Source organism: Protopterus annectens, chromosome 3.part0, assembly GCF_019279795.1.
Source record: "Protopterus annectens isolate FY-2018-M chromosome 3.part0, PAN1.0, whole genome shotgun sequence".
In the NCBI taxonomy this organism is placed as follows: Eukaryota; Metazoa; Chordata; order Ceratodontiformes; family Protopteridae; genus Protopterus; species Protopterus annectens.
Window position 1 is genome coordinate 1,097,927,197 of NC_056731.1, and position 24,547 is coordinate 1,097,951,743.

At 40.9% G+C, this 24,547-nt stretch overlaps 1 protein-coding gene across 2 annotated transcripts in view; it reads left to right on the top strand.

Moving 5' to 3' along the window:
* Window positions 1–24,547, top strand: part of CCHR3.PART0H5orf22 (chromosome chr3.part0 C5orf22 homolog) — a 313,287-nt gene that overhangs the window by 51,665 nt on the left and 237,075 nt on the right. For both annotated transcript variants that reach the window (XM_044065335.1, XM_044065334.1), the window contains exon 5: window positions 17,430–17,492. In XM_044065335.1, coding sequence (XP_043921270.1) covers window positions 17,430–17,492 — 63 coding nt within the window. The remainder of the gene's footprint in view (window positions 1–17,429; window positions 17,493–24,547) is intronic.

The window sequence follows — 24,547 nt, forward strand, 5'->3', positions numbered from 1 at the left end:
AACATATTTACAAACTACGTAAATACTGCCTCCTCAAGTGGAACACTCCTGCAATGTGTAGATAGATGACTCTATGATAATCTGCACCTCTGCAACACTAACCCAACTTCTCACCATTACTCAACAAACTTTTTCTGCTACTGAATCCTGACTTACTAACTGGCAGCTATTCCGTAACCATAAAAAGACCAAAATGCTTCTTTTGCTACCAAAAACTGCTGTACTGACTTAAGTTATTTCAAAATGCACTGTGTAAACAATACCACTATTGAAATAGTCCACCACACTAAACTGCTAGGTGTTGTAATAGATGATCACTTAAAGTTTGATCTCTATGTTCAACAAAACATAAAGAAAACCTACAAAAACTTGGTGTACTCTACAGAAACAAACAGTCTCAAAACTCAACCACAAAAACTACCCTCGCAAAAACTTTCCTTCTACACTCGCTGCTTTACGGAGCACCTATATTTCCCAACCTGCAGAACTCCACTAGGTCCAGAATGGAGCTACAGTAAAGTGGCCAAATTTGCCAGCAACTCTAAAGCCAGATCACACCACTGTCTATCTCTACAAAAACTAAACTGGCTAGAATTCCCCAGTCACCTACTTTTTGCCAAATGTTAACATTTCAAAACATTGTCTACGAACCCCTGGCCTTTTCAGTTCTGAATAACATCATTAAACCATACTACCCAAACAGAACCCTGAGGTCAGAATAAAAGAAACTTCTTACTATCTCCAAACTCTCCAAATCAGCTGGACAAAGCCACTCTCACTACATAGCCAAAGTTTGGAACTCATTCCCACTACCAGTAAGAACTACTAACCTAACAGCATTCAAAGCATCCTTTAGACAACACATGAACAACTCTTGGCAGTGTCCATGCACTGACCCAGGCTAGTCTTCCTCTCCGGTCCTAACTTTTTTCCCGTCCCTCTCTCTCTCCCTCCGTCTTTCATACTATTCCTATGTCACTCTGAACTTTCCTCCACTCTACTCTTACCTTACCTCCCTCATCCTATCCCCTCCCTCCTGTTAATCTCCCCTACCACCTCTTAGTATCGACATTCCTCCTAACTCGCTATCTCATCTCTAACCCTTCTAACAAATATTCTTCACTGATATTCTAAGCTTATGCTTGCTTGCAACTAACATGTAAATATTCAATGTGTACCTTGTATCATGTAAAAATTTCTAGTCATCTACATCATTTAAAATGCATCTACTGTTTTGTTTTATTTCACTATTGTACCATTAAGATGTTTCACTATTAGTGTACTTTTAAGACTGCACCCTACTGTCTTATACTGTTAATAATGTTTTGAACAGTAGCTTCTGAATCTGGAGCTTTATTTCCCAGGCCTCCACTGAAAAATGATTCTTTTCTGACCCAGTAAACAAATGTCCAATAAAATAAATAAAATAAAAATTTTACTCAGGGTCTGTTCAGTGCTTTAATGGCCTTGAAGCCTCCTTAGGGGGGTGTCTGTCCCAGGTCTATATTATATGAATGAAAGTTCATATAATTGAACGCTGTAAACACCGCAGCAACTCCGAGATTGCACTATAGTGAGGAAAGGGCAAATTTCCTGATCTTCACTGTACAGCGATCTCACAAAAAAACGCATCGATGTCTGGCATTTTCACTGTTTACAGCGTTTGATATTTTGGACTTTCATTCTTCTAATAGGGACCCTCTGTCCCAGCCCCTCCCTGGTCTTCCAACGCTGTTAAGAGGCCTAGAGAATTGGATTCCTCAGATAAGGACTTAGATTCTGGGGAGTAATCCCTTGCTTATTCTTTTTAGATTTTTTTCCTTCTTAGGACTGTGGCTCAGAGGAAGAGGATTCCTTGAGTCCAGACTCACCCTTGGAAGAATTATCCTTTGAGGATACTATTGGCTGCTTGTTGGACTGTTTTAAGTGGGATTGCTCCTAGATCTCTGACATCCAAAGGAGGTGTTATAAGCTTCAACAAATTGAGTTTCCCAAGCCATCTGCTGTCCCTTCTGTTTTGGCAGTCCTTTTGGACACCTTTACTGCTGCCTGTGTAGCTCCTGTGTAGCTCCTGATTCTCAGCCCCTAGCTCTCAAGAAACCTAACAGGTTCTTCAAGGTGCCTGAGGATTGCAACTTTTTGTACACTTGCCCTTCTGCTGATGCTTCAGTGGTTTCAGTTTCCTCTGATAAACTTTCTAAGTTGTTGCCATCTACCAAGCTCCTTCAATCTATATAAGGACAGTAGAGACATGGAAAGTTTGGGTAAGAAAGTATGTTCAAAACAAAGAAAAGCCAGCAGTAAAGGTGGAAACCCACAATTTAATACATGAAATAAAAAATCACATAAGGTAGAGGGTAGTAAGCCTAACTACCTGCCCCAAACCAGTTTTGGCTGTAATAGCCTTCTTCAGTGAGTAAACATGAGCCAACAAAAATCCACTCATGTATATATAGTGCTACATACAATTCATTGGTGCATTCATAATTGGTCATTAAGCCCAGGTGGGAACAAAGCCCCTAACTTAATAATCCATTTGTGTTCCTTAAAATTAAGTATATCATGCCATCCTGACTTGTCCCTACATTTACCTACAATACAATCTATAACAGTAAAATAAAAAGATGCAGTATTGTGTTTGCACGCATGTTTGTACAAAGCATTATTAGGATGTTTATTCCTAATATCACTAAGGTGCTCCCCAATCCTGAGACGAAAAGGTCTAGAAGTTTGTCCCACATAGAATGAGGAGCATGAACAGGTGACTAAATAGACAACCCACTCTGTGCTACAGTTAGCCCAAAAATTAATGTTTAAAACTACTGATGTGTTGCGACTACTGAATTCCCTCATTTTCTGAACCCTATTGCAATGAGTACAATGACCACATGGCATGAATCCCAACAATGGGCCACCTGTGAGTGTGCGTTGAGTGGGAACAATAGAACTAGGTCCCACCCTCTTACAGTGGCTAAAGAGGGAACCCAATGTACGTCCTCTCCTAAATGAAAAAGATCATCGATCACCCAAAAAAGGGTGTAATCTCTCCTCGGCTGTAAGAATGTTCCAGTGTCTGTTAATTATATTCATAAACCCCCATGTGTTATGTCCATATGTGGTCACCAGACAAACCAAAGCATTGGAAAAATCTCTTGGTTTGTCCTTGTATTGTAACAATTTAGTTCTGTCCTGTTCTGTTCCCTTCTATAGACAACATTAATTTTTGGGCTAACTGTAGCACAGAGTGGGTTGTCTATTTAGTCACCTGTTCATGCTCCTCATTCTATGTGGGACAAACTTCTAGACCTTTTTGTCTCAGGACTGGGGAACACCTTAGTGATATTAGGAATAAACGTCCTAATAATGATTTGTACAAATGTGTGCAAACACAGTACTGCATCTTTTTATTTTACTGTTATAGATTGTATTTTAGGTAAATGTAGGGACAAATCAGGCTGGCATGATATACTTAATTTTAAGGAATGCAAATGGATTAAGTTAGGGGCTTTGTTCCCACCTGTGCTTAATGACCAGTTATGAATGCACCAATGAATTGTTGTATGTAGCACTTTATATATACATGAGTGGATTTTTGTTGGCTCATGTTTACTCACTGAAGAAGGCTATTACAGCCGAAACCGGTTTGGAGCAGGTAGTTGGGCTTACTACCCTCTACCTTATGTGATTTTTTATTTTGATTTCATGTATTAAATTGTGGGTTTCCACCTTTACTGCTGGCTTTTCTTTGTTTTGAATGTGCTGACTCATGAGCCTTGCAGCTGCCGTACATGCATCACGCAGATTATAAGAAAATATGTACCACTGCCACCCTGTTTTTTTAATGCTGTTTATTACCAGACCTACATGACCCAGTATTTTTGGCTCTTCTTTCCCAGGTAGCTAAGGTGGTACCTAACCTTCCCAATTCTGATGGGAAGACTTCTGCACTTTCCTTGCTTGAGTCCACTTCCCAAGTTGCCGTCACTCTATAAAATGCAGTTATGATGCAGCTGATGCTGCTTTCAAGGCCGCTGCCTTTGGTTTTGTGATGAGGTGTTATTCCTGGCTACATCTTCAGGCTTTACCTGATGATATTAAAGCCAAGCTTTTGGATGGCCCTCTGGATAATAGAAATCTTTTTGGAACAGCTGCTGCTGACTTATTTAAGTTCCTTCAGGATAAGGGTTAGGTCTTGCAGGAACTCAAATATAATTATGTCTTCCCTATCCCCAAATTCCAGAGGAATTACCTTTTTAGGTCTGCCTTTGTGCATAGGCGGGCTCACCCTCCTCTAAGATGTAATCTAGTCTCTTTCCTCCTGTTAAGTCCACTTAGATCCCTTCATCTCAGAAGCCTTCTTTTCAGGACAGGTGTATTTCCATTTGACTTTTGACCTTCCCTTCTCTTTGGCTATGTCACTTTGTCTCCATTTGACTTTGGCTTTCTCTTCTACTCAGTCAGGTCCCCTTGTGTCTCTGCCTTTCTCTCTCTCTTCTAAATTGGCATTGGATCACCTCCGATTCTTGGGGTGCTGTCTGTTGTTTGTCAGGGGTATTTCATGGTTTGGAAATCTGCCCCTCCCCCTTTTGAGCATTCCTCAACCTTCTGTAGAACAGCTTCCTCATTTTCCGTAGGTTCTGCAATCCCCTGTAGATCAGGGCACCGTTCAGCTTGTTCCAACTACCCAGGTGGGAGAGAGGTTTTACTCCAGAATGTTTTTGGTTCGTTGGAAGGAAGGTACATCATGACCAATTCTAGATCTTTCTCTGCTCAACACCTTTCTCAAGGTGCCTTCTTTCTGGATGTTGTCTCTTCAGACCTTGTTTCTTCTTCTTCCCCAGGCCTTTTTGGTTTCTCTAGACCTCAAGGATGCATACATTTACATCCCCATTCACCCTCTCCTCAGGAAATGTTTATGTTTTAATGTTTCTTCCTTGCATTTTCAGTTCTCTGCTTTGCCCTTTGGCCTTTCTTCTGCCCTGATGGTATTTACCAAATGCCTTGCCTCTGTCATTGCTTTTTTGCAGGCTTGGGGGGATTCAGATTTTTCCCTATCTAGATAACCTGCTCATTCAAGCTCCTTCACCCATCAGTCTGTTACAGGATCTCCAGTTTACCATTTTGTCTTTTGCACAGTCTGGAGCTCACCATAAACCTCAAGAAATCTGTTCTAATGCCTTCCTGGGGTCATTTTTACCTCTGGTATTGACTTCAGACCTTTCTCATGCTGGCACATCTCCCTGCTCCCAAGATTCTGTCTCAGACATTCTTTTTCCAGTCTGTTCTTCCTCTGTCCTCTCTCTCACAGCCAGGGAATTTCTCAGGATTCTGGGATTTATGGCCTCCATTATTCCCATGCTCCCTCTCGCCAGATTGCATATGAGGAAATTTTAGTGGTACCTCAAATTAATATGACTCCAACATTGCCACTCCCTGGAATTCCCTGTTCCTTTTCTTCCTTATCTGAGACCCAAGATTTAGTGGTGGATTCATCAACTTTCTCTCAATCCAGGGCTTTCTTCCCAGGCTCCAATTCCTTTTCAGGAGCTGCTTAATAGATGTCTTAGACTTGTGGTGGGGAGCTTTTTGTGGCCCTCTAAAAGTTCAGGGTCTGTGGCCTCCTCATCAAAGGTCAGATCGTATCAACATAAATGAGAGGAGAGCTCTGCTTCTGGCTTTGCAAGCTTTTCATTCCCTTTTCCATCCCAGTCCCCATCAAAGTCTTCATAGACCGTACCACTGTGATGTACAACAACAAATGGGGGGGGGGTACGAGGTCCTGTCTGCTCTGCAGATTAGCTCTTCAGGTCTGGGATCTAGCTGTCAAATATCAAGTGACTCTCTTCAGGCGGTGTATATTCTCCCAGAGCACAATCTAGTGGCAGACTGTTTGAGCAGGTCCAGAACACAGGCTCATGATTGGATGCTTCACAGGGATGTATTCGTAGACATAGTCAATCATTGTGGTATTCCTCAGGTAGATCTTTTTGTCTACTGTCTGAACAGACAACTTCTTCTATTCTGTTCCAGAGTTCCAAGTCCTCTGACTTGGAAAGTGAATGCTTTGTGCTTCCCTTGGAAGGGAATGTTTCTGTTCCTCTTTATCATGAGCTCTGCACAAGATCTGACAAGACTCTTCCAAAGTCTTGCTGGTGACTCCATTTTGGTCCAGACAGCATTAGTTCCATCTTTCTATTTACTTGGCCAGGGGCAATCACTACAAGTTACCTCACCAGGTAGATATTCTCACAGGAGGCAAGAGGTCTGTTACCTATTCTCACCCATCCACTCTTTAAATGACAATGTGGGTGATAAGGTTTTGATTCCTTTTTAGCACCTTTTTTTCTGAGGCCGTGCTTCAGGCTTTTCAGATGGCCAGTAAACTCACTACCAGAAAATCATATATGCTTGTCTGCCCTCGAATCCTCCCCTGGCCTCTTGGTTTGAGGTCGAGCAATTTCTTAAAAGCGTCCTTCATATCAGGCTTCCCCAAAAAAGTCTATTCCACCTTCTTGGAACCTCAGTTTTGTACTTTGAAAAATTGAATCTGGATCCTTTGAGCCTGCTTTTTCAGCTTCCTTGCAACATTGTACATGGAAGACTTGTTCTTTTGGGTTTCCAACCAAGACAGTGTCTTGAGCTTCTGACTGTCATGGTTACTCCTCCCTTTTTTTTAGTTTTTCACAGAAACAGGTTGTCTCTTCAAACTAATCCTTCGTTTTTTGCCCAAGGTGGTCAGTGAGTTGTCCCTTAATCAGTCTATTCATCTTCCTTCCTTTTTCTTTCTCCACAGTGAGAGGGTTCTTCACACCTTGGATTTGCATAGACAGCTTTGGTATTGTTTAGATAAAATGAAGATAGTCACAAGACTGAGCAGCTTTTTGTTTCTTTTCATCCCAGGACCTTGGTTTTGGCTGTTTTTAAGTAAATTATTTCATACTGGATTTCTAAGGTCATTTCCTTTGTTATTCTTTTCATAATGGATGTTTTTCTTCATGAAGAGGTCAAAGCTAGAATCGGAGAGGCTGCAACCAACTGGCATAGAGTGTCAGGTGTAGTCTATAACAGAAGAATGACAAAGAAGCTGAAAAGTAAAGTGTATAAGACAGTGGTGTGACCAGTGCTACTGTATGGTAAAGAAACTTGAGCAGTAAAAGCAGAACAGTTGCAGGATCTAGAGGTGATAGTAAATTAAGTGCCTGAGAAGGGTGGTAGGATGCGAACTGTGGGTCAGACAAAGAAATGAGGACATAAGAATAGAAGCCAAAGTAGCTCCAATTGCAGAAAAGATCAGAGAACAGATTACGGTGGTTTGGACATGTGCAGAAAAGTAGAAGACAGACTGGTGAGGTAGATTTGGGACAGACTGGAAGAAGGTAAGAGGAAGCGAGGATGTCTAGCAAAGAGGTGGATGGATTGTATGAAAGAAGATCTGCAACAGTCAGGCATGAGTGTTGAAGGCAGGAATGTGGCACTGAATCGAGAGAGTTGGTGACAGTTAACACGATACCCTGACCCCATGTAGAAAAAATGAGGGAAAGGGGGGCCGATGATAATGATGATCTGCTTCTTCATCAGTAAAGGCACATTCTGTTAGGGTGGTTACCTCGTCTGGTGTCTTTTTCAAAGATTTCTACACCAAGTCTATCCTTGAGGCTGCTATTCGGTCCTTTGTTCACACTTTCACCAAACATTATACATTAAACATTACAAATTGGATGTTATTTCCAGGGCAGGTTTTACCATGGCCATTTTGCATGGGTTTGTAGAGGGCTCTTCTGTGCCTTCCTCCTCTCTTGCTGCTTCTTAACTCTTGTAATCTTCCCATATGCAACAGTGATATAGAAGGACATAGTAAAGTTGTGTAAAATCTTACCATAACATAGATATCCTTCTCTTCACTGTTGCAGTATTCTGTCCCTCCCTCCTTCTCCTCTTTTCTAGTTCTTGCCCTGTTTTTCTTGTTGCCTCCTGGCCAAGGTGCCCTTGTTTCCTTTTTCTTTTACCTTTTTTCCTTCTGGATGTACATGTTCTCTTTTGTTCCTGAGGGTGTTCTGTTCCTACTGAAGCATTTCAGTTCCAAGTGTTTGTGTGACTATGTATGTATGTCACCTTTATGCCCTATGCCTTACGTGGTGAACAAAAGTGTGACATACAGCACTTATGGGACCTAAATTTGGTATATTGGCCAGCTGTCGGGCTATCCTTGACAGGGGATCCCTTATGTAATGAATATTTCAACAGTGAAGAGAAGGGCATCTTCTCTTATGGTAAGATTTTACACAACTGTACTTTCTTGGACTACTGGATCCCCTTATAGCATAAGAGGCATGAGTAGCACCTAAGGAGACGAGGGCAAAGCATCTGGTCTTTCCTGGTAACAAGTCTTTTAACTCCCCTGGTCTTTCTAGTTACAAATCTCTAGGGTCTTTCCAGTTGCTTGATTTGCTTACTAAGGTATATCCCAAATGGGGTGCTGTATTTAGTGGTGGGTCTTATCGGTGTTGAATACAAAGAGATGATGACTTTAAATTTGAAAGATATACCCTTGGGTATGAGGTGTGCAAGGAAAAAGATTTCCTAACCGCTGTCGTTATGTGATGTTAAAATATGAGAGCTATCCACCAAGTCTCCTTAACATTTTTAGTTTGAAGTTTTATGTTACACCTGCAGTAAATAGAATCCATTGGCATCTTGCCAAATGCTACAATGTTGCAGTTTTGGCATTGAGTTTGAGCCTATTTAACTTATAGTCATCCTCAAACTTTAACTAGAGATCCTCCTTTGATAATTGAGATCGGCCAAGTACTAGTCACCTTCATGTTTTCAAAAGGATGTCGTCACACACACACACACACACACACACACACACACACACACACACACACTCAGTGTGAGTACTATCTCTAAGCCAGTGAGCTGTCCACCTAACCAAATATGAGCAAAATTGGAATTCCTTTAGTTTGTGTATTATATTTGAATGTGTGTTTATTGTATTTGAATGTGACATGGTGTTGATTGTTTGGTGACGTCAGGTTACACTGTGTTTACAACCAGTCCACCATCAACAGCCTAGGTAACTCTCTCTCAAAGAAGTTTACAACATTCATTGCTTAGGATCTACCCATGACAAAACCATATTGCTGGGGTTTGAGTACAAGAATTTAATAATTAAGCAATAACTGACGACGTGGTGTGGTATATTGAAGATTTACCCACAGTTGGCGTGGTTTAATCACGAGGGCGAAGCTCGAGTGACTAAATAAAGCCAGCCGTGAGTAAATTTCAATATACCACAACAACAGAGTTGGTTATTGCTATTATACAATGACATTATTTAAGAAAAAAATACTTACTTCTTCTGCCGGTGGTGGAATACTGCTTCCTTGTGTTGATGTACTGCACATGTGTATGGGACTTGCGTTCCTACGAATACCCAGTACATCAATGCTTTGAAATGGAAGCAACAGAGAAAAAGTCTCCGTTGCTCCGTTATATATATATATTTATTTATTTATTTATTTAAAAGGGTTTTGGGCACTTTATACCAACGGAAAAAAGTCTGAGCGACCGGACCTTTTTCCATTGGTATATTGTGGGATTTACAACGGGCACACTGGCCAATCAGTGTGCATGCTTTGGAATATTAATAGGGGGTCATTGTATAGTAAGGTTTTTGATGTAGTTAACTAGGTCCATTGTGATATGTTCCATAGCTTTGCATATAAGACTTGTTAAGCTGATGGGTCTGTAATTCCTTGGGTCAGAGGTAGGGCCACCCTTATACAGTGGGATTACAGCAGCAGTGTACAATTCCTGTGGGAAGTTTGAAGAGTGGATCCTCGAATGGTTGTTGTTGTTGTTGTTATTGTGTCTTTTGGCTTTTCCCGGCTAGGGGTCGCCACAGCGGAACTCCGGTCCGCTAATGATTGGCAGCTGATTTTTACGTGCCGAGTTGCCAGCCCTGACGCACAACCTTCAATGAAGGTACGCCCATTTACGCATGTCTCCACGCAGACGACGCTCTACCTGAGAATCGAACCGGACAGCGTCTTACTGTGAGGCGACAACGCTACCGCAGCACCACCACCGATCCTTGAATGCTTGTGTAGTGCTCTTAATTAGGCAGCCTGGTATGTTGTCTGATCCAGTGGATGTGTTGTTCTTCATTTTGAAGAGTATCTTCAGTATTTTCTCTCTTGTGATGATTAGGGGCATGATTCCATCAGGGATAGGTAGATTTTGGAATAGATGTATTGGGTGATGCTGACACTAAATTTATTAGTTAGTATGTTGGGAATATCCATTGTATCTGAGTAGCTGGTGCTATGAATAAGCTTGGAGCAGTGTTGGGTGTAATTTTTTTCTGACATAACTAAAGAAGGATTTGTAGTGGTCTTTGGCTTCTGTGGCTAGACTACATTTGAGAGATATTTTTTATGTCTTCTTTTAGGGTTGTTTGTTTTGCTATGCAGTTTTAGGAGTTTCTTCCTTTTATTACGTAGTTTAATAGTGCTAGAGGGTTACCACACAGTTTTGTTTTTAAACCTCTCCATTGGTGGGAAGTGCTAATTTGATACGTTTATCCAGAGATGAACAGAACTTTTCTCCATAACTCTTAGTATTATCGACTTTATAAGCAATACTCTAAATTAGAGACTTAATTATAGAAATATTTGGAGGTTTGTATGTTTTTAAGTTCTTGAATTCTGTGATGTTTTTTCCATCAGTTTATAGGATTTGTAAAAATCTTAAGAATGTTTGTGCATATTTTATGTTGCTGCAGAGGTCCCTCAGTTAATCATTGAGTTGTTGAATAAGGGTAATAGCATTCCCACTTATGGGGGAGTTCATCAAGAATTTTTAGGAATGTTCTGTGATTTTTGTTTGAGACAAGGAGGGAGTTCTGTAGGTCACTGTAAAGTGATAGTTAATCCTATTTAGTATGATTTGAAACTCTGTAAACTTTATTTGAGGGTATCTAGGTATTTTGTCTCAAAGTAACGTGGTCCTTGGCAAATATGGAGATGACACCACAGTTTCCATTGAGTGTGTGTGTGTGTGTGTGTGTGTGTGTGTGTGTGTGTGTGTGTGTGTGTGTGTGTGCACAAAACCCTGGTATTGAGCGGGTACTTTCAAGGCACTTCAAATAAGTCTCTGTAATAATAACACAAAGATGGATGTGCTTCAAATATAGGAGGTTATGGAAGTGTGTGCATAGATATTTGTATACTCCCAGTAAACTCCAGAGGATTCTTACTCGAGTAAATAGTAAATGCTGGAGATGTAATGTGGAAGAGAGAGAAAATTGGAGCTCATTTTAAGGAATGTAACAAGCTGGCACATTTTAAAAATTCCATACAGATTACTTTGACAATAATGTTACGGGAACAAGTGGTGGTAACTCTCAAAATGAGTCTTTTGAGCTTGGGTGTAGACTCTGAATTGTCAAAGCATAGTAAGGCTTTGCTAAGTTTAACCCTTTTGGCAGCAAAAACAAATTACTCGAAAGTAGAAACCAGAATTGAAACCAGCTGTAATAAAGGTGTTGAATATTTAAATGAGATAAAGTTATTGTGTGAGGAATCTCTAAAGGTTAAGGAGCAAATTTCTTAGAAAGAAATTGAATTTGTGAGAAAATATGTATAGAATAATTCTCAGGGGGAGGAGTGCGGATTAAGGGAAGGCAAGAGTTGAGCAATTTATAGAATTCTGGAATAAATTAAAGTTGAAAATAAAGCTTGTGTGTGTGTACTGCATGGTGGTAGCAGTGGAAACTAATTAAAAGTATGTTTTCTATTTAATGTTTGTGAACCCATGCTGCAACTTTAAAATGGGATGATTTAATAAAGATGTTAAAGGTGTGACTAAGTGGCCCTTTCCAGTCCATACATAGTAGCTCAAGAATTTAGGAAAAGCCACATGATACTACACACGATGGGGTGTATTTACATGTTGCACCCACTTCAGAGACTGTCTCACTAATTGGTATGATAAGTACTTGTTTGTATGCTTGTGTTGTTGCTTCTGTCTGTCTGCTTTCATGGCAGAATTTTAGCTTGTATAATGCAAAACATTATTTCCACTTGCTGATGTCATTATGATTTTTCAGTTAATTCTTCACAGAATATTATAACAGAGTTGAGCGGTAGTTGTATGCTATAGATACACATGAACTGGTATAGTGCTGCTATCCAAGAACAAAACCATATTTATATATATTTTCTTTGGTGATGGCATTGCAGCAGAAAAGCCATCATACAGTGCTTGTCAAAATACATAGCAGAAGTAATCTCATTTGAACCATGAAAATGAGGTCAGCAGGACAGTGGTCATTTCTGCAGCCTTCTTCTATGTGGTATCACTTGATTATGCTTGCATAGCAGTGAATTTGTCTTCTGTCCTATGTTCATGACTCGTTACAAATTAGATACATCTTCTAAACCCAGGACTTCCTTAGGCAGGGCAATTCTACAGGCTCTGCTGTCCTGCAGTGTTTTGTAATCCCGGTTTCCTCCAACCACAGTGTAGAGCTGTGCAGCTTTTGAAATCCTGTATTGCATATTATGCAGCCTACTTCAAAGTTAGTGCAGTTCTTTGTAATGATTAAAGTTTCAAGACTTCTGAGTTTCTTTCCCTCGGTGAGCTGTGTTGGTAATGTAAGTGAATGTTTGTTGTGATGCGTTCAGGGCTTATTGATATAATTCATTAGTTTTATTTAATCTAGTTTATTGTATGCAGTACCTTATAATTGTATTTTGTGGTTGCTAATTGAGTAAAAGAGGTAGAATGAGTGGGCCTACATATACACAAGTATGTATGTATACCTGAACATATGCTTGGCATTGGAGTGGGGTGGACTCGAGTAAATTAATTCTTTTGAATGTATCCTGGCCTGTCAAACAGTCACAGCCCTTAAGGCCAAACACAATGCCAGACACACTAGTCATTGGTGACTCCATAGTCAGACACACTGACGTCCCGCTCACCAGACTGAGTAAGGAGAAGGTCACAGTAAGCTGCCTGTCGGGAGCTAGAATCCGCCACATAACGCAAGCACTCAGGTCTCTCAACAGCAGGTACAAATATGACTCAGTCATTGTCCACGCTGGTGTAAATGACCTGAGACGTACCTCCTTGGACTACATGAAAAGAGACATTGAGGAGCTCTCTGATTATGTAGCCCAGGCAGGTATGACCCTGACCTTGAGCAGTATCCTACCTTCACCAAGAATGATGCCACAATACAGAGATAAGATGATCAGCTTTAACAATTGGCTTAAACACTGGTGTCATTCAAAGGGGATCCAGTATCTGTCTGTCTGGGATGACATGCTGGACAAGCCACGCTGCTCATAAGGGACGGCTTACACCTGTCACCCTGGGATTCGGATATTGGCAAAGGCTCTTGCCACCCCATAGTGCCTTTTTAGGCAAGGCTCAAATTCTAAACCTACCACCCTAGAACACAAAAAGGAAAAAACTAAGGGTAATGCTGCTCAATGCCAGAAGTCTAAATCTCAAAATGCACGCACTCGAGGCCCTTCTCAGTATGGAGAACATCGATGTCTGTGCTGTGACAGAAACCTGGTTCAAGGCTCCTGAGAGCACCCCAGCGCTATCAGGTTTTACCTCATATCATGCGTTCCGCCCCAAAATCCGGACAATACCAAGAAAGGAGGGGTATCCATATTCATCAAGGACACCCACACCTCAAGACTGGTGGCAATGCACGATGCATCGGAGACCATCCAGGTGCAATTAACCATAGGCAAGACTGCTCTGCAAATTGTAGTATGTTACAGGCCACCCTCACAAACTCAGGAACCTCACATGGCCTTCCTGAAAACACTAGAGGGGATAAATGTATCACCAAACACCATCATACTAGGTGACTTCAATTACCCTAATATAGACTGGGAACACTACTCAAGCCCAAACACCCTAGCCCAAAAGTTCCTGGAATTCATAAACTCAAATGCCATGGAACAACTAGTCACCATCCCCACAAGAGGAGATAACATACTTGATCTCATCATCACGAACATGGGAGCACAATGTTCAACACCGAAGTATACCCCTCACTGGTGAGATCAGATCACAAACTAATCTCGCTGGAGGTCCTCATCCCACCCCCACCTGAAATAAAAAGACCACAGTAAAGAACTTCTCAAAAGCCGACTTCACACTTCTAAAGACTAGTGTGGTCTCCTTTAAGGCCCCCGAGCTGGCGGAAAACAGTACTCAAGCCGCTGAATCACTTACAAATGCCTTCTACCAGCACCTGCAGGACTGCATGGATAAGGCAATCCCAAGCAAAACAAAGACTCTTTGTACCAAAGGCAAGCGTCCAGTCTGGTGGACCCCAGCCATAAACAAACTCTACAACAAAAGGAGGAAGCTACTACAAGATAGAGCAAAATCCTTAAAAGGTAAGACACCCTTGATCACTATAAGTAAAAACTAAGAGCTCTCATAAAATCATCCAAAGCAAATTTCGAGAGAAAAATAGCTAAAGACTCAAAAGACAATCATAAGGCCTTCTTTAGCTATGTTAGAAACCTAGGAGGAAACCCCAGATATGCTCAGAACTAGTTCAAAATGATGTGAAGATTACTGATCCTACAGACATTGCCAACATACTGGCTGACAGGTTCAGTGCAAACTTCTCCCCTCCCCAAAAGGAGAGATATCTATACCAAACGATTGCAGCCCCAAACATCTCCAGCGCCCAAGTGAGAACTGCTCTCTCCAAAGCAAAAAACATAGCATCCATGGGACCTGATGGTGTCCCCGGCTGTGTGCTCCACGAACTCAATGAGGAATTAAACCCACAGCTAGGACAGCTGTTTAATCAAAGTCTTACCTCTGGATACGCACTCCAGGAGTGGCGCACTGCAACTGTGGTCCCACTTCACAAAGGCGGTGCCTCCACCGACCCTGGAAATTACCGGCCCATTAGCTTGACAAGCCTTATCTGCAAAGCCATGGAGAGGATCATAATGGACCTCATCAATAAAGACATAGGGAATTTGCAGAATTTGGATCCAACCCAGTTTGGCTTTGTCAAAGGCAGATCATGCCTTTTAAACTTGGTTGACTTTTTCGAAACAGTCATCAAAGCCATTGATGAGGGAAAGGCAGTCCATACAGCCTACCTCGATCTGGCTAAGGCCTTCGATACAATACCCCACTCGGGTATCATTGAAAAACTCATCCGCTTAAATGTTAACCCATACATCACAAGATGGGTTGCAAACTGGCTGAGTGACAGAACCCACAGGGTCAGAGTTTCTGGCGCCATGTCAGACTCAAAGCCTGTCACAAGTGGTGTCCCACAGGGCTCAGTCCTGGGCCCACTCTTGTTTGGCATCTACTTTTCCGAGTACAAGCAAACACAGGAGGGTTATGGCTGACAAAGTTTGCAGATGACTGCAAACTGGGCCATAGTAGAAAACACATCTGACACAGATATCCTTCAGAAGGGTCTCACAGAAATGGATAACTGGTGCCAGAGCCACGGCCTAAAGTTAAATGCCAAAAATGCATAGTCATACCCTTCGAAAAACAAGGTTACCCCTAGCTACCAAATAGGTGGCAATCCACTGAGCACAGAAGAAGTTATCAGGGACCTGGGGACCCAGGTTGATAGTAGTCTGTCATTCGACACCCATGTAGCTAAAGTAGTTAGGAAGACCTTCTACATTGCCCACCTTATCATGAAGGGATTCTCATCTAGATCAAGGGAGGTCATTGTCTCCCTTTACTCATCACTCATCAGACCAATGATTGAGTACAATGCCCCATTCGGAATGTATCTGACCTGACACTTGCAGCAGCTGGAGAGGCCACAAAAGTTCCTCACCAAAAGGATAAAGGGTCTCAAAAATCTGTCCTATGCTGCCCGACTGAAAGAACTCCAGCTCTATTCAGTCGCCACCGCTTGCTCAGAGGTGACCTTTGCCTAACATACAAGGCCATGTCAAACCCAGATTTGATGAATATGCTTCACCTCAAAAATCTAGATCCATCAGAGCCACAAGGGCGGAGACTTAAACCTCGACACGGCTATTAATAGGACATGCTGGAGGGATAGATTCATCACCCAAAGACTCCCTATGCTGTGGAACAAAATCCCGGTACATGTGAGGCAGAGCACCTCGCTGGCCTTGTTCAAGAGAAATCTTGACCAATGGATGGGAGATCGCAGATATACCCCAGGGATTACCTCAGTGTCACTGCTCGACAGAGGCACAGCAAAATAATGGGTATAGTTCCCCATACTAAAGGGGTGGCGTAAGCCACAAGACGATGGGCTAGGCTTGTAAATGCCCTCGGGCAGATAGCCTAGTATGAACCTATGAAAACCTATGAAACCTATTTAGTGCCAGGACAGCACTAGTTTGTATCACCAAGTCTACTCTACTCTGCAACACTGCAAGAGCAAATCTTGAATATCCACTTTTTGTATGCAACTCATGAAGTTGTACCAACCTAACATTCAGCATTTCTTAAAGCTTTTTGAATGTTATTAAATGGAAATTACAGTTCGTCCCTGTATATATTGCTGTGTAAATTCTTTGGTTTTCTATCTAAATTCTGTGGAATTTTGTCATTAATGTTGACATTGTAAGATTGTAACACTGCAAGATACTTGACATTCACTGCTGAGGGGACCTTTTAAGAGTACTGTAATAAGTTGCTTTTTCTTTTTGCAGACTTCAGTTGGGTGGTGGTGTATATGTTTATTTCTGCTAGAAAATTTAATATAGTAACTGCAGTTAGGTGCAGTGATTTATGAAAATGTTAGAACTCAAACATGATACTATTCTGTTGTAGTAGCACACTTGACATCTACAGTAGCAGGCAACTTTCTTTGTCATAGTATGTGGAACTACACATTGAGCAGTGGTATTGCTATGTGGCACTGCCACCTTATGCACACCCCCAGTATTCATAATCATTTCAGCCACTGGACGTCTCGCATGTAGCACACTGATGATCAGTTTGCTCTGCCTACAGAGTGCATTGTGGGACTTTAAACTTTATAACATGGTATAATGTCATAAGTCTCCACCGTATTGTACGTCTTTGCTCAGGGGCACTGTCACCAAACGGGTAACATAACGGTTTTCTTAGCTGTTAGCCAATAACTACATGTCCTTTTTGAATTCATTAAGGTCTTGAGCTTTACTGCCAAGCCAGTAGTACTCTGTCTAAATGTTCCTCATCTGTGCAATGAACCTGCTTTTGTCATTAATTTAGTTTCAAACTGCTTAGTGAAAGAAGAATTAGGATGTTGCTTGTCTATATTAGAGGCAGATCTGTGGATAAAGAATCTGTAGTTGCAGCCTGAACACAGCTGTTCTTTATTACAATAGTTTGTTTTCTGAGGATATATTCACTGTGAAATATCAATTTTATTTCAGGAAGAATATGAAATTCTTACACAACTTTACAGCTTTCAGAAGCCTGCAGTGGATGCGTCAGAGGTAATTTTATTTTTGTGTTCTTCTTTATAATGTGAGTAAGTCTTATTTAGAAATCAAAATTAAGAACATTTTAAATCATTATTGTTCAAGGTGTGCACTACGGTTGTTATTGTAATAGATTTCCCAAGAAATGTTAAACTTCGAGTCTGTAACTTTTCTAAGTATAGTATTCAAGGCAGTGGGCATTTTCTTATAGTAGTGAACAGAACAGGTTTCCCAACATTTGATTAACTCTGGAGTCATTGCAACTGTAACTCATCAAAATGATTTTTTTTTATTACAAGTTTTATGGTCAAAAATGAAATTCTTCTGTGGGCATTGTAGTGGGATGTACACCTCCAAACCCCTCCAACTCGTATAAACAAACTCCAGGTTGCACAACAGTGGAGACAGGAGAAAATTGCATCTAAAAAGTCATTATCACAAAATGTTGAGTTCAGATTGTCTTTGGATTCAGTCATTAGATAAGTTTCCAATAAGTTTTTGCATTATTATGAAGGTGCTATGCAAAAGGAATGCAAAATTATATCACAAAACCATGTAGAGTCCCAGCATTCTAGTCTTTTATTTTCAAAGATCTTCTTTTATAAAGGATAGTTTACCACCAGTAGCCTTGCATCTCACAAGGAAGCATTTGCAGCACTCCCAGCTTCTGATTGCTACAGTCTAACATCAGGAACAGAAAATTGAGTCTGAGCAAAAATGTATGTAGCGTTTGGTAGAAAGTGAGTGTGCAGAACCCTTCACCTCCTCAGAGTAGAATTTTGAACCACAAATTTTAAGCCAAAGGTGGAGTTAAAGGAGCTACAGTCATGCTGACATTAGTTTGTGACTGCAGAACCATTCCAGTAGAAACTGCCATACTTTATTAGCTGTTGTAAATTGGTTAATGTGAGGGTTATTCTAAGGTGCAGTCCAGGAATGTCGAGAAAGAAGACTTGTAACGGTGGATGCCTACATTATGAACTCGAAGTGTGATGCATAAAAAAAAAAAAAAAAACGTTTGAGCAATAAGGGTACCCCCCCCCCCCCGATAGATCATAGGATAGTACTTCACCAAATGATGCATATTTTTTTTTGCAAAATTCAGAATTCTGGGAGTTGACATCCTTGACTGATGCTAGTTATTGTGTAACACCCTAGTTGCCAAAGCCTATTGTTTCTTTTTGCCACACACACAGTTCAGATCTTAATCCCTACATTTGTCGGTGAATTCCTACATCTGTATGCCTAAGCATCATAGTAGGTGACCACATGGCTGTGAAATCAGTAAACAAGACCTGCACTTAGCACTGCCTGTACTGTTGTGTGGAAGAGCATGACCTTGGTATTTGCTTCAGATGCCAGACATTCAACATAGCTATTTATCTTCAAAGGGAAAAGTTGTTAGCCCACTTTACAGAGATGGCAGTGATTGAAAACTATTCTAGTGGAAACTGGCAGGAGTTTTCTCCTTTTAGTCATAGTCATTCACTGGAGCATCTGCACAAGAGCAAACATTCAGAAGCCTGAACCTGTTCCAGCTGGCATCTTCAAACCCTTAAGGTAGTGAGCTCTCCCAGAAGTAGAGTGTGCTTAAACTCGAACTATTTGTTAATCACATTCAAAGACCTTGGTGGTTGAGGAGACATCCCCAGTTCCATACATCTGTGGTGTATCTTAAGTTTTTTTTTGCTTCTTGTGTTTGTATGTCTAGCTGTAGCACTTAGCCACTCTGATCTTGTGCATTGATCCACTGTGCTTTCTAGTCACAGAAGGTGGGTAGCCATCTAGATCTGAGACAGTTATGAGATTGGCATCCCAACCTCCATGATCCAGTAGGCCTTCGTTGAGGAGAGCCCATGCAGTCATACTACAGTGGGGCTTGTATCTGTACATCAAGCAGTAGTTTGTCTGGTGGGAGCTTGAAAATTTAGATGTACTATCAGACTGAGGAGCAGTTTAATTTGGCTTCTTACTGCTTTACCTTAACCCCCAAAAGTGTCTTAATGGAGTTTGATGAGGAAAAAAATCTTGAACTCTGGATCTTCTGAAGAGTAAACAAGCCTTCACCTCTGTGGAGGATCTCTACAGTGCCACTCCTGCTACTTCCAGACAGTCTTCTGTGGATGCGGCTAACCTCCAAAGACTAAGGGGGGACCTTTGCATCCAGGGAAGGCCAGTAAACATCACATTGCCTAGCCCACTGTCAGGAAAGTTGTCCAGGTTGATAACTGCTCTGTTGCCAATCTGCAGTCCTGACTTCTGTCTGTGTGTTACCTGCAGGTATGGATAGCTCTTTTCTCCAATTTTGCTTCTGTATAAAAAGCCATTACAAGTGACCAGTGAGTCTAAACTTGCCATCTTTGGACAGGTTCTGTTTCTCCTTGGTCCTCCCTTAAGAAAGGTCTATACTGGTGAGTCCTCCCATTTCAGAGCTGCTCCTAGGAACAGGCCCAGACTGAACAGCCCAATGGGGCTGCAGAAGCTGTCTAGATGTTGGAGAAGAGTTGGAATTTTTTGCTTACTATTTTCCCTTGTACCATAGGAAATGGATTAGATGTTCCTTCATTAAATCACTGCTGCAGTAGCCTGGCTGTATAGGTTATGTCCTGGCAAGGATATAACAGCTGACTCATCTTCCAAAGCTTTGAACATCTCCCATGAACACCCAAGCTGCTGGTGGCAAGAGTTCCAGGGTGGAGCATACAGCAGCTTGTGTGTTCACCTCAGAACTTTCTTGCCGCCTGACAGAGCATTCCTTTTGCAGGTTTCAGAGGATTGACATTCTGCTATCTATCTCCTAATACTGAACAGATAACTTCCCTTTGGGTAAAACCTTCCACAAAATACACGTGTGCATGCGTGTTTGCGTGTGTGTGTTTGCGTATATATATATATATATATATATATATATATATATATATATATATATATATATATATGTGTGTGTGTGTGTATATATATATATATATATATATATATATATATATATATATATATATATATATATATATATATATATATATACACACACACACACACACACACACGTCTTTGTATACGTGTGTGTGTAATATACACACACACACTATTTCTGTGAAAACTGTTGCCACACTGTTTTGGAACAGTGTTTTTGTCTGGGTTTTGTGCTGTTTTAGGATTGTCACAAGACTGGCTTGTCAGACTATTTAGTTTCTATTTTTAACTTTTGACTAGTTTTGCATTTTCTGTGGAAAAAAATTGCGCTCAATAAAAGGTATTTGCTCTTTATTAATAGAAACTTGTGTATTTGGGAAGTATCAATGTGTATTTTGCACATGAACACTACTTTAACAGCTTACCCATTACTGAGTCTTAGTAGCTTCTCTAATCACAGCTGAGGCTTTTTTCTGGCAGAACTATGGAACAGCATACCATTCCGACAGTTTTACATTCCTCCAGACTCTAGCAAAAAAAAAAAAAAATTAGTAAGGGTACCTTGCCGTCACAGCGGACTGTCTGTGTCACAACCACTGTTGGGTGACTGTGCTGTGATCATGTCTGGCTCCTCAGACCATTCAATTTTGTACCCAAATCATTGTGGTGTAGTCCCTCCAGCCACTATGAATCAGGTGTCGGATATGGGGATGGGGGGTGGTCATTGTTCATCTCTGAGGATGTTGCAGGGAGTGCTTCTCTTCATAACAGGGTTAAGAGTCCTGTTCCCCGAGGTGAAGTTCCATTTTGCAGTCATTCCCCTTCTAGGGATGTCCCTACAAAAAAAAAAAAAAAAATGTTATCTTACTCAGACTCATTTATTGTTAATAAGGAAGAGTTTATTGACTTGACTCAAGGTTTATTGCAGGCATTAAAACCTTTTCACTTTGAATGCAATTCCTATGTAGAAAATAAAAGGATGTCCTCAGACTCCCTTTGTGATGACCAGGGAGTAGACTGGGAAAGAGCTTCTGTGCTTTCTGCTCAGTTACCAAATTATGTTTATGAAGAAACCATTTCCTCAGATTCTTCGTTTGAGAGATTTTCTTTATCGGTTTCTGAAACCGTCTCCAACAATGAATCTGATGTTTAATTGGAAAAAAAATACCTTCCCAGCTTCTTTGAAAAAATGACTGATTTGTTGCAAATGTTGCTGTTCCCCATCTTTTACCAACTTTAGAAGGTTCCCCTGACATTGCATGTAATTTGCCTGATAGCCAAACTGCAGCGCCTAAGAAGGCAGACAAATGCCTAATCCACTTGCTACAAAAAATTTAGTTAATGTTAATCCTTACCCTTCTGACAAGGATGGGAAAGCCCTTGATAGAGTTGGGAAGATAATTTAATGTCTTTCATATTGATCACTGCTGCATTAGCATTAGTAGTATGGGTTATATCCTGCCAAGGATATAACAGCCGACCAGTTTCCAAAGCTTCAAGGTACCTTCCACATGCAGACACTGTCATACTGGCCGGAGCTGACTAAAAGACAAGTTTGAAAGTGAAGCCCTTACTGCTGCCAAAGAGTACGCTCCACTGAGGCATTTAAGGATCAATGGACATCTTGTGCTTTTTTGCGGGTCAGATAAGTTCCCTTAGGAGAATAAAAATTTCCATTTTCTTAAATTGTTAGTTTTTTCTTTCCTCTTCAGGAAAGTTATTTTAAAGTTAGGAATGCTGTTATTTAACGGACTGTTTCGAGACTGTAACATTCTTTTTAACTGAAGCACTCATTTCTTTCTGTCATTTTAAAAGTAGTGTAAACTAAATGCAAATATATTTTCTGTGGAAAAATTGTGTTTATTTTTCCACTGTGGGGCTGCCATGTTATAAAGTGCTTTTTACTGTGTTTTTCGGTTTAAAAAAAATAACTTTTGCGGACTGGTAGTTTTAACAATACTTACTGCTCGTCTTCAGGAAAGAAGCACCATTTTCAGCTTCACCATACAACAGACTACCGGTCCCGCAGTCGGTCCTTCTTTTAGCCACAAAAAGAAAAAGTTAAGCAAACATCCTTTGTTACCACAGCAGGCTTGCTGTTTGCCCCATTTGCAGGTGGGTGACTCTGCTGTGGCCATTTGTTGAACCTCAGTCACTCATCTTTTACCCCGGATCCGTCTGGTGTAGCACCTACAGCCACTATGGACCAGGAGTTGGCCACGTCCTGTGTGGCTGTTGGAGTCCCCTCAGTTGGCAAGGGAGAGCCACCCCTTGTCAGTTCTTGGAGAGGGAATAGGAAAAGTTTCAATGTTGTGTCAGACTGCTGAGCCCATCTCTGAGGAAACAGCTGCTTCCATTAGTACATGGTTGGCCCCTTGTTTTCCTGTCAAAAATAATAAGAAAACCAAGCATATGTCTACTCCTCAAATTTCTTTGGATAGGAGAAGTTTACTGGGACTGGCTGAAGGTTTAATTCATGGTATTGATCCTTCTTGTAAAGTAGTTTCTGATAAAAGAAAGAGGGATCCCTCTTTTCTTGAAGAGATTCAAGGTTCTGAATCTGAACAGGAAGATGCAAAGATGGATTCAGGATTTTGTCCTCAGGTTTCTGATTCGGGAGAACTCAGTTTCTAATTCTTCCTGTGGGGGGGTTCTCTTTCTCTGATACACTTGCTAGAATGTCTCAGTTTTTTCAGTGGGAGAACACTTGGGTTTCTCAATGCCTCCAAAAATACAACGAGTTGTTACAAAGGATTTTCCATAACCCACACCCATTCCTTCTTTTCCCTCTGCATTAGAGGATGTGTGTCTTACTGCCTGCAGTTTTTTCTGATAGCCAGACAGGTGTGCCTAAAAGGCAGATGGAATGTATAAAGTTCCCCATTAAATTTTGTACAATATTCTCAAACCTTGCCCAGCAACTGTAGTCTTAACTGTTTCCACTGCTGTGAAACAGTTAATTCCAATCCTACCCTTTCTAATAAGGATGGAACAGTTATTGATAGGTATGGGAAAAAGTGTATACTTCTGCAACTTTGATTTTCAGAATTTTGAATTGTCAGACTCGTGCTCAAGTTTGTTCTGACTGTGAAAGTATGAGGAATGTTTTATCTACAGTTTCTTCTTTTGAAGAAAAATCTGCTTTAAAAAAATGTAGTTTCTTCTTTTGCATAATACAATACTAATCGTTTGCAGTGTGTGTGTGTGTATGACTCTGCTGATACTTCTTCCAGGGCTGTGGCTACTTGTACAATTTCTAAGGAGGTTTTCAAGGCTGCATTCTCAGAACTTTCCAGGTGATGTGAAAAAATTATTTTAAATTCTCCCCTGGGTAGAAGTTCAGTGTTTGACCCCTCTGCTGCAGGGATGATCAAAAAGTGTAATAAAAAGGGTAAGCTGGTCTGGGGAATCTCTTGTTTTTCAGCCCTCCTTTTCCAAATCGCCCAAGGAATTTTCTTTGTCCTCTTCAAGTTTTGGCAAAAAAAAAAAAAGAATAAACAGTCTCAAATTCAAAAGAATTCATGTAAACAGACAAAACAGACATTTAAGAATAAATGGCAAACGTTTTCCAAAAAGAAGTCTCGGACCTCCCAAAAGCAGGGACAGTTCAACAAACCTGACTATTCAAGGCATCTTGTGACCATGAGCCCTCCCACCCTGGCCCCTTTTTTTTCCTTCCAGAAAGTCTGAATCTCAGTTTTTTCTCTTTGGTAATAGTTGTCTCAGACCAATGGGTTCTGCTAATCATTCTTTAAGGTTACCGATGGCAGTGGGAGGAAATTTCTCCTTTCCAGGGGTCATTCTGCATCCTGCAGGTCAGGCTCACTTTTGTTTCCTCCTGTTTTTCATCATATCACATACTGTTGCAAGGAGTGATAAAACCAGTTCCTTCTTCCTAAGTGGGCAAGGGGTTTTATTCAATGATGTTCGTGGTGCCAAAGAAAAAAAACGCTTAATGACCAGTTCTGGATCTTTTTTCCTAAACCTTTTTGTCATAGTGCCCAAATTCAAAATGTCTCCATTTCACAACTTGTTACCTCTTCTTCCTCTTTCAAGTTTCCTGGTAACAGTAGATTTAAAAGATGCTTAATCATCACATCCATATTCTTCCAGATTTCAGTTGTTTCTTAAGGTTTTGTGTGCCTGGATCACATTAT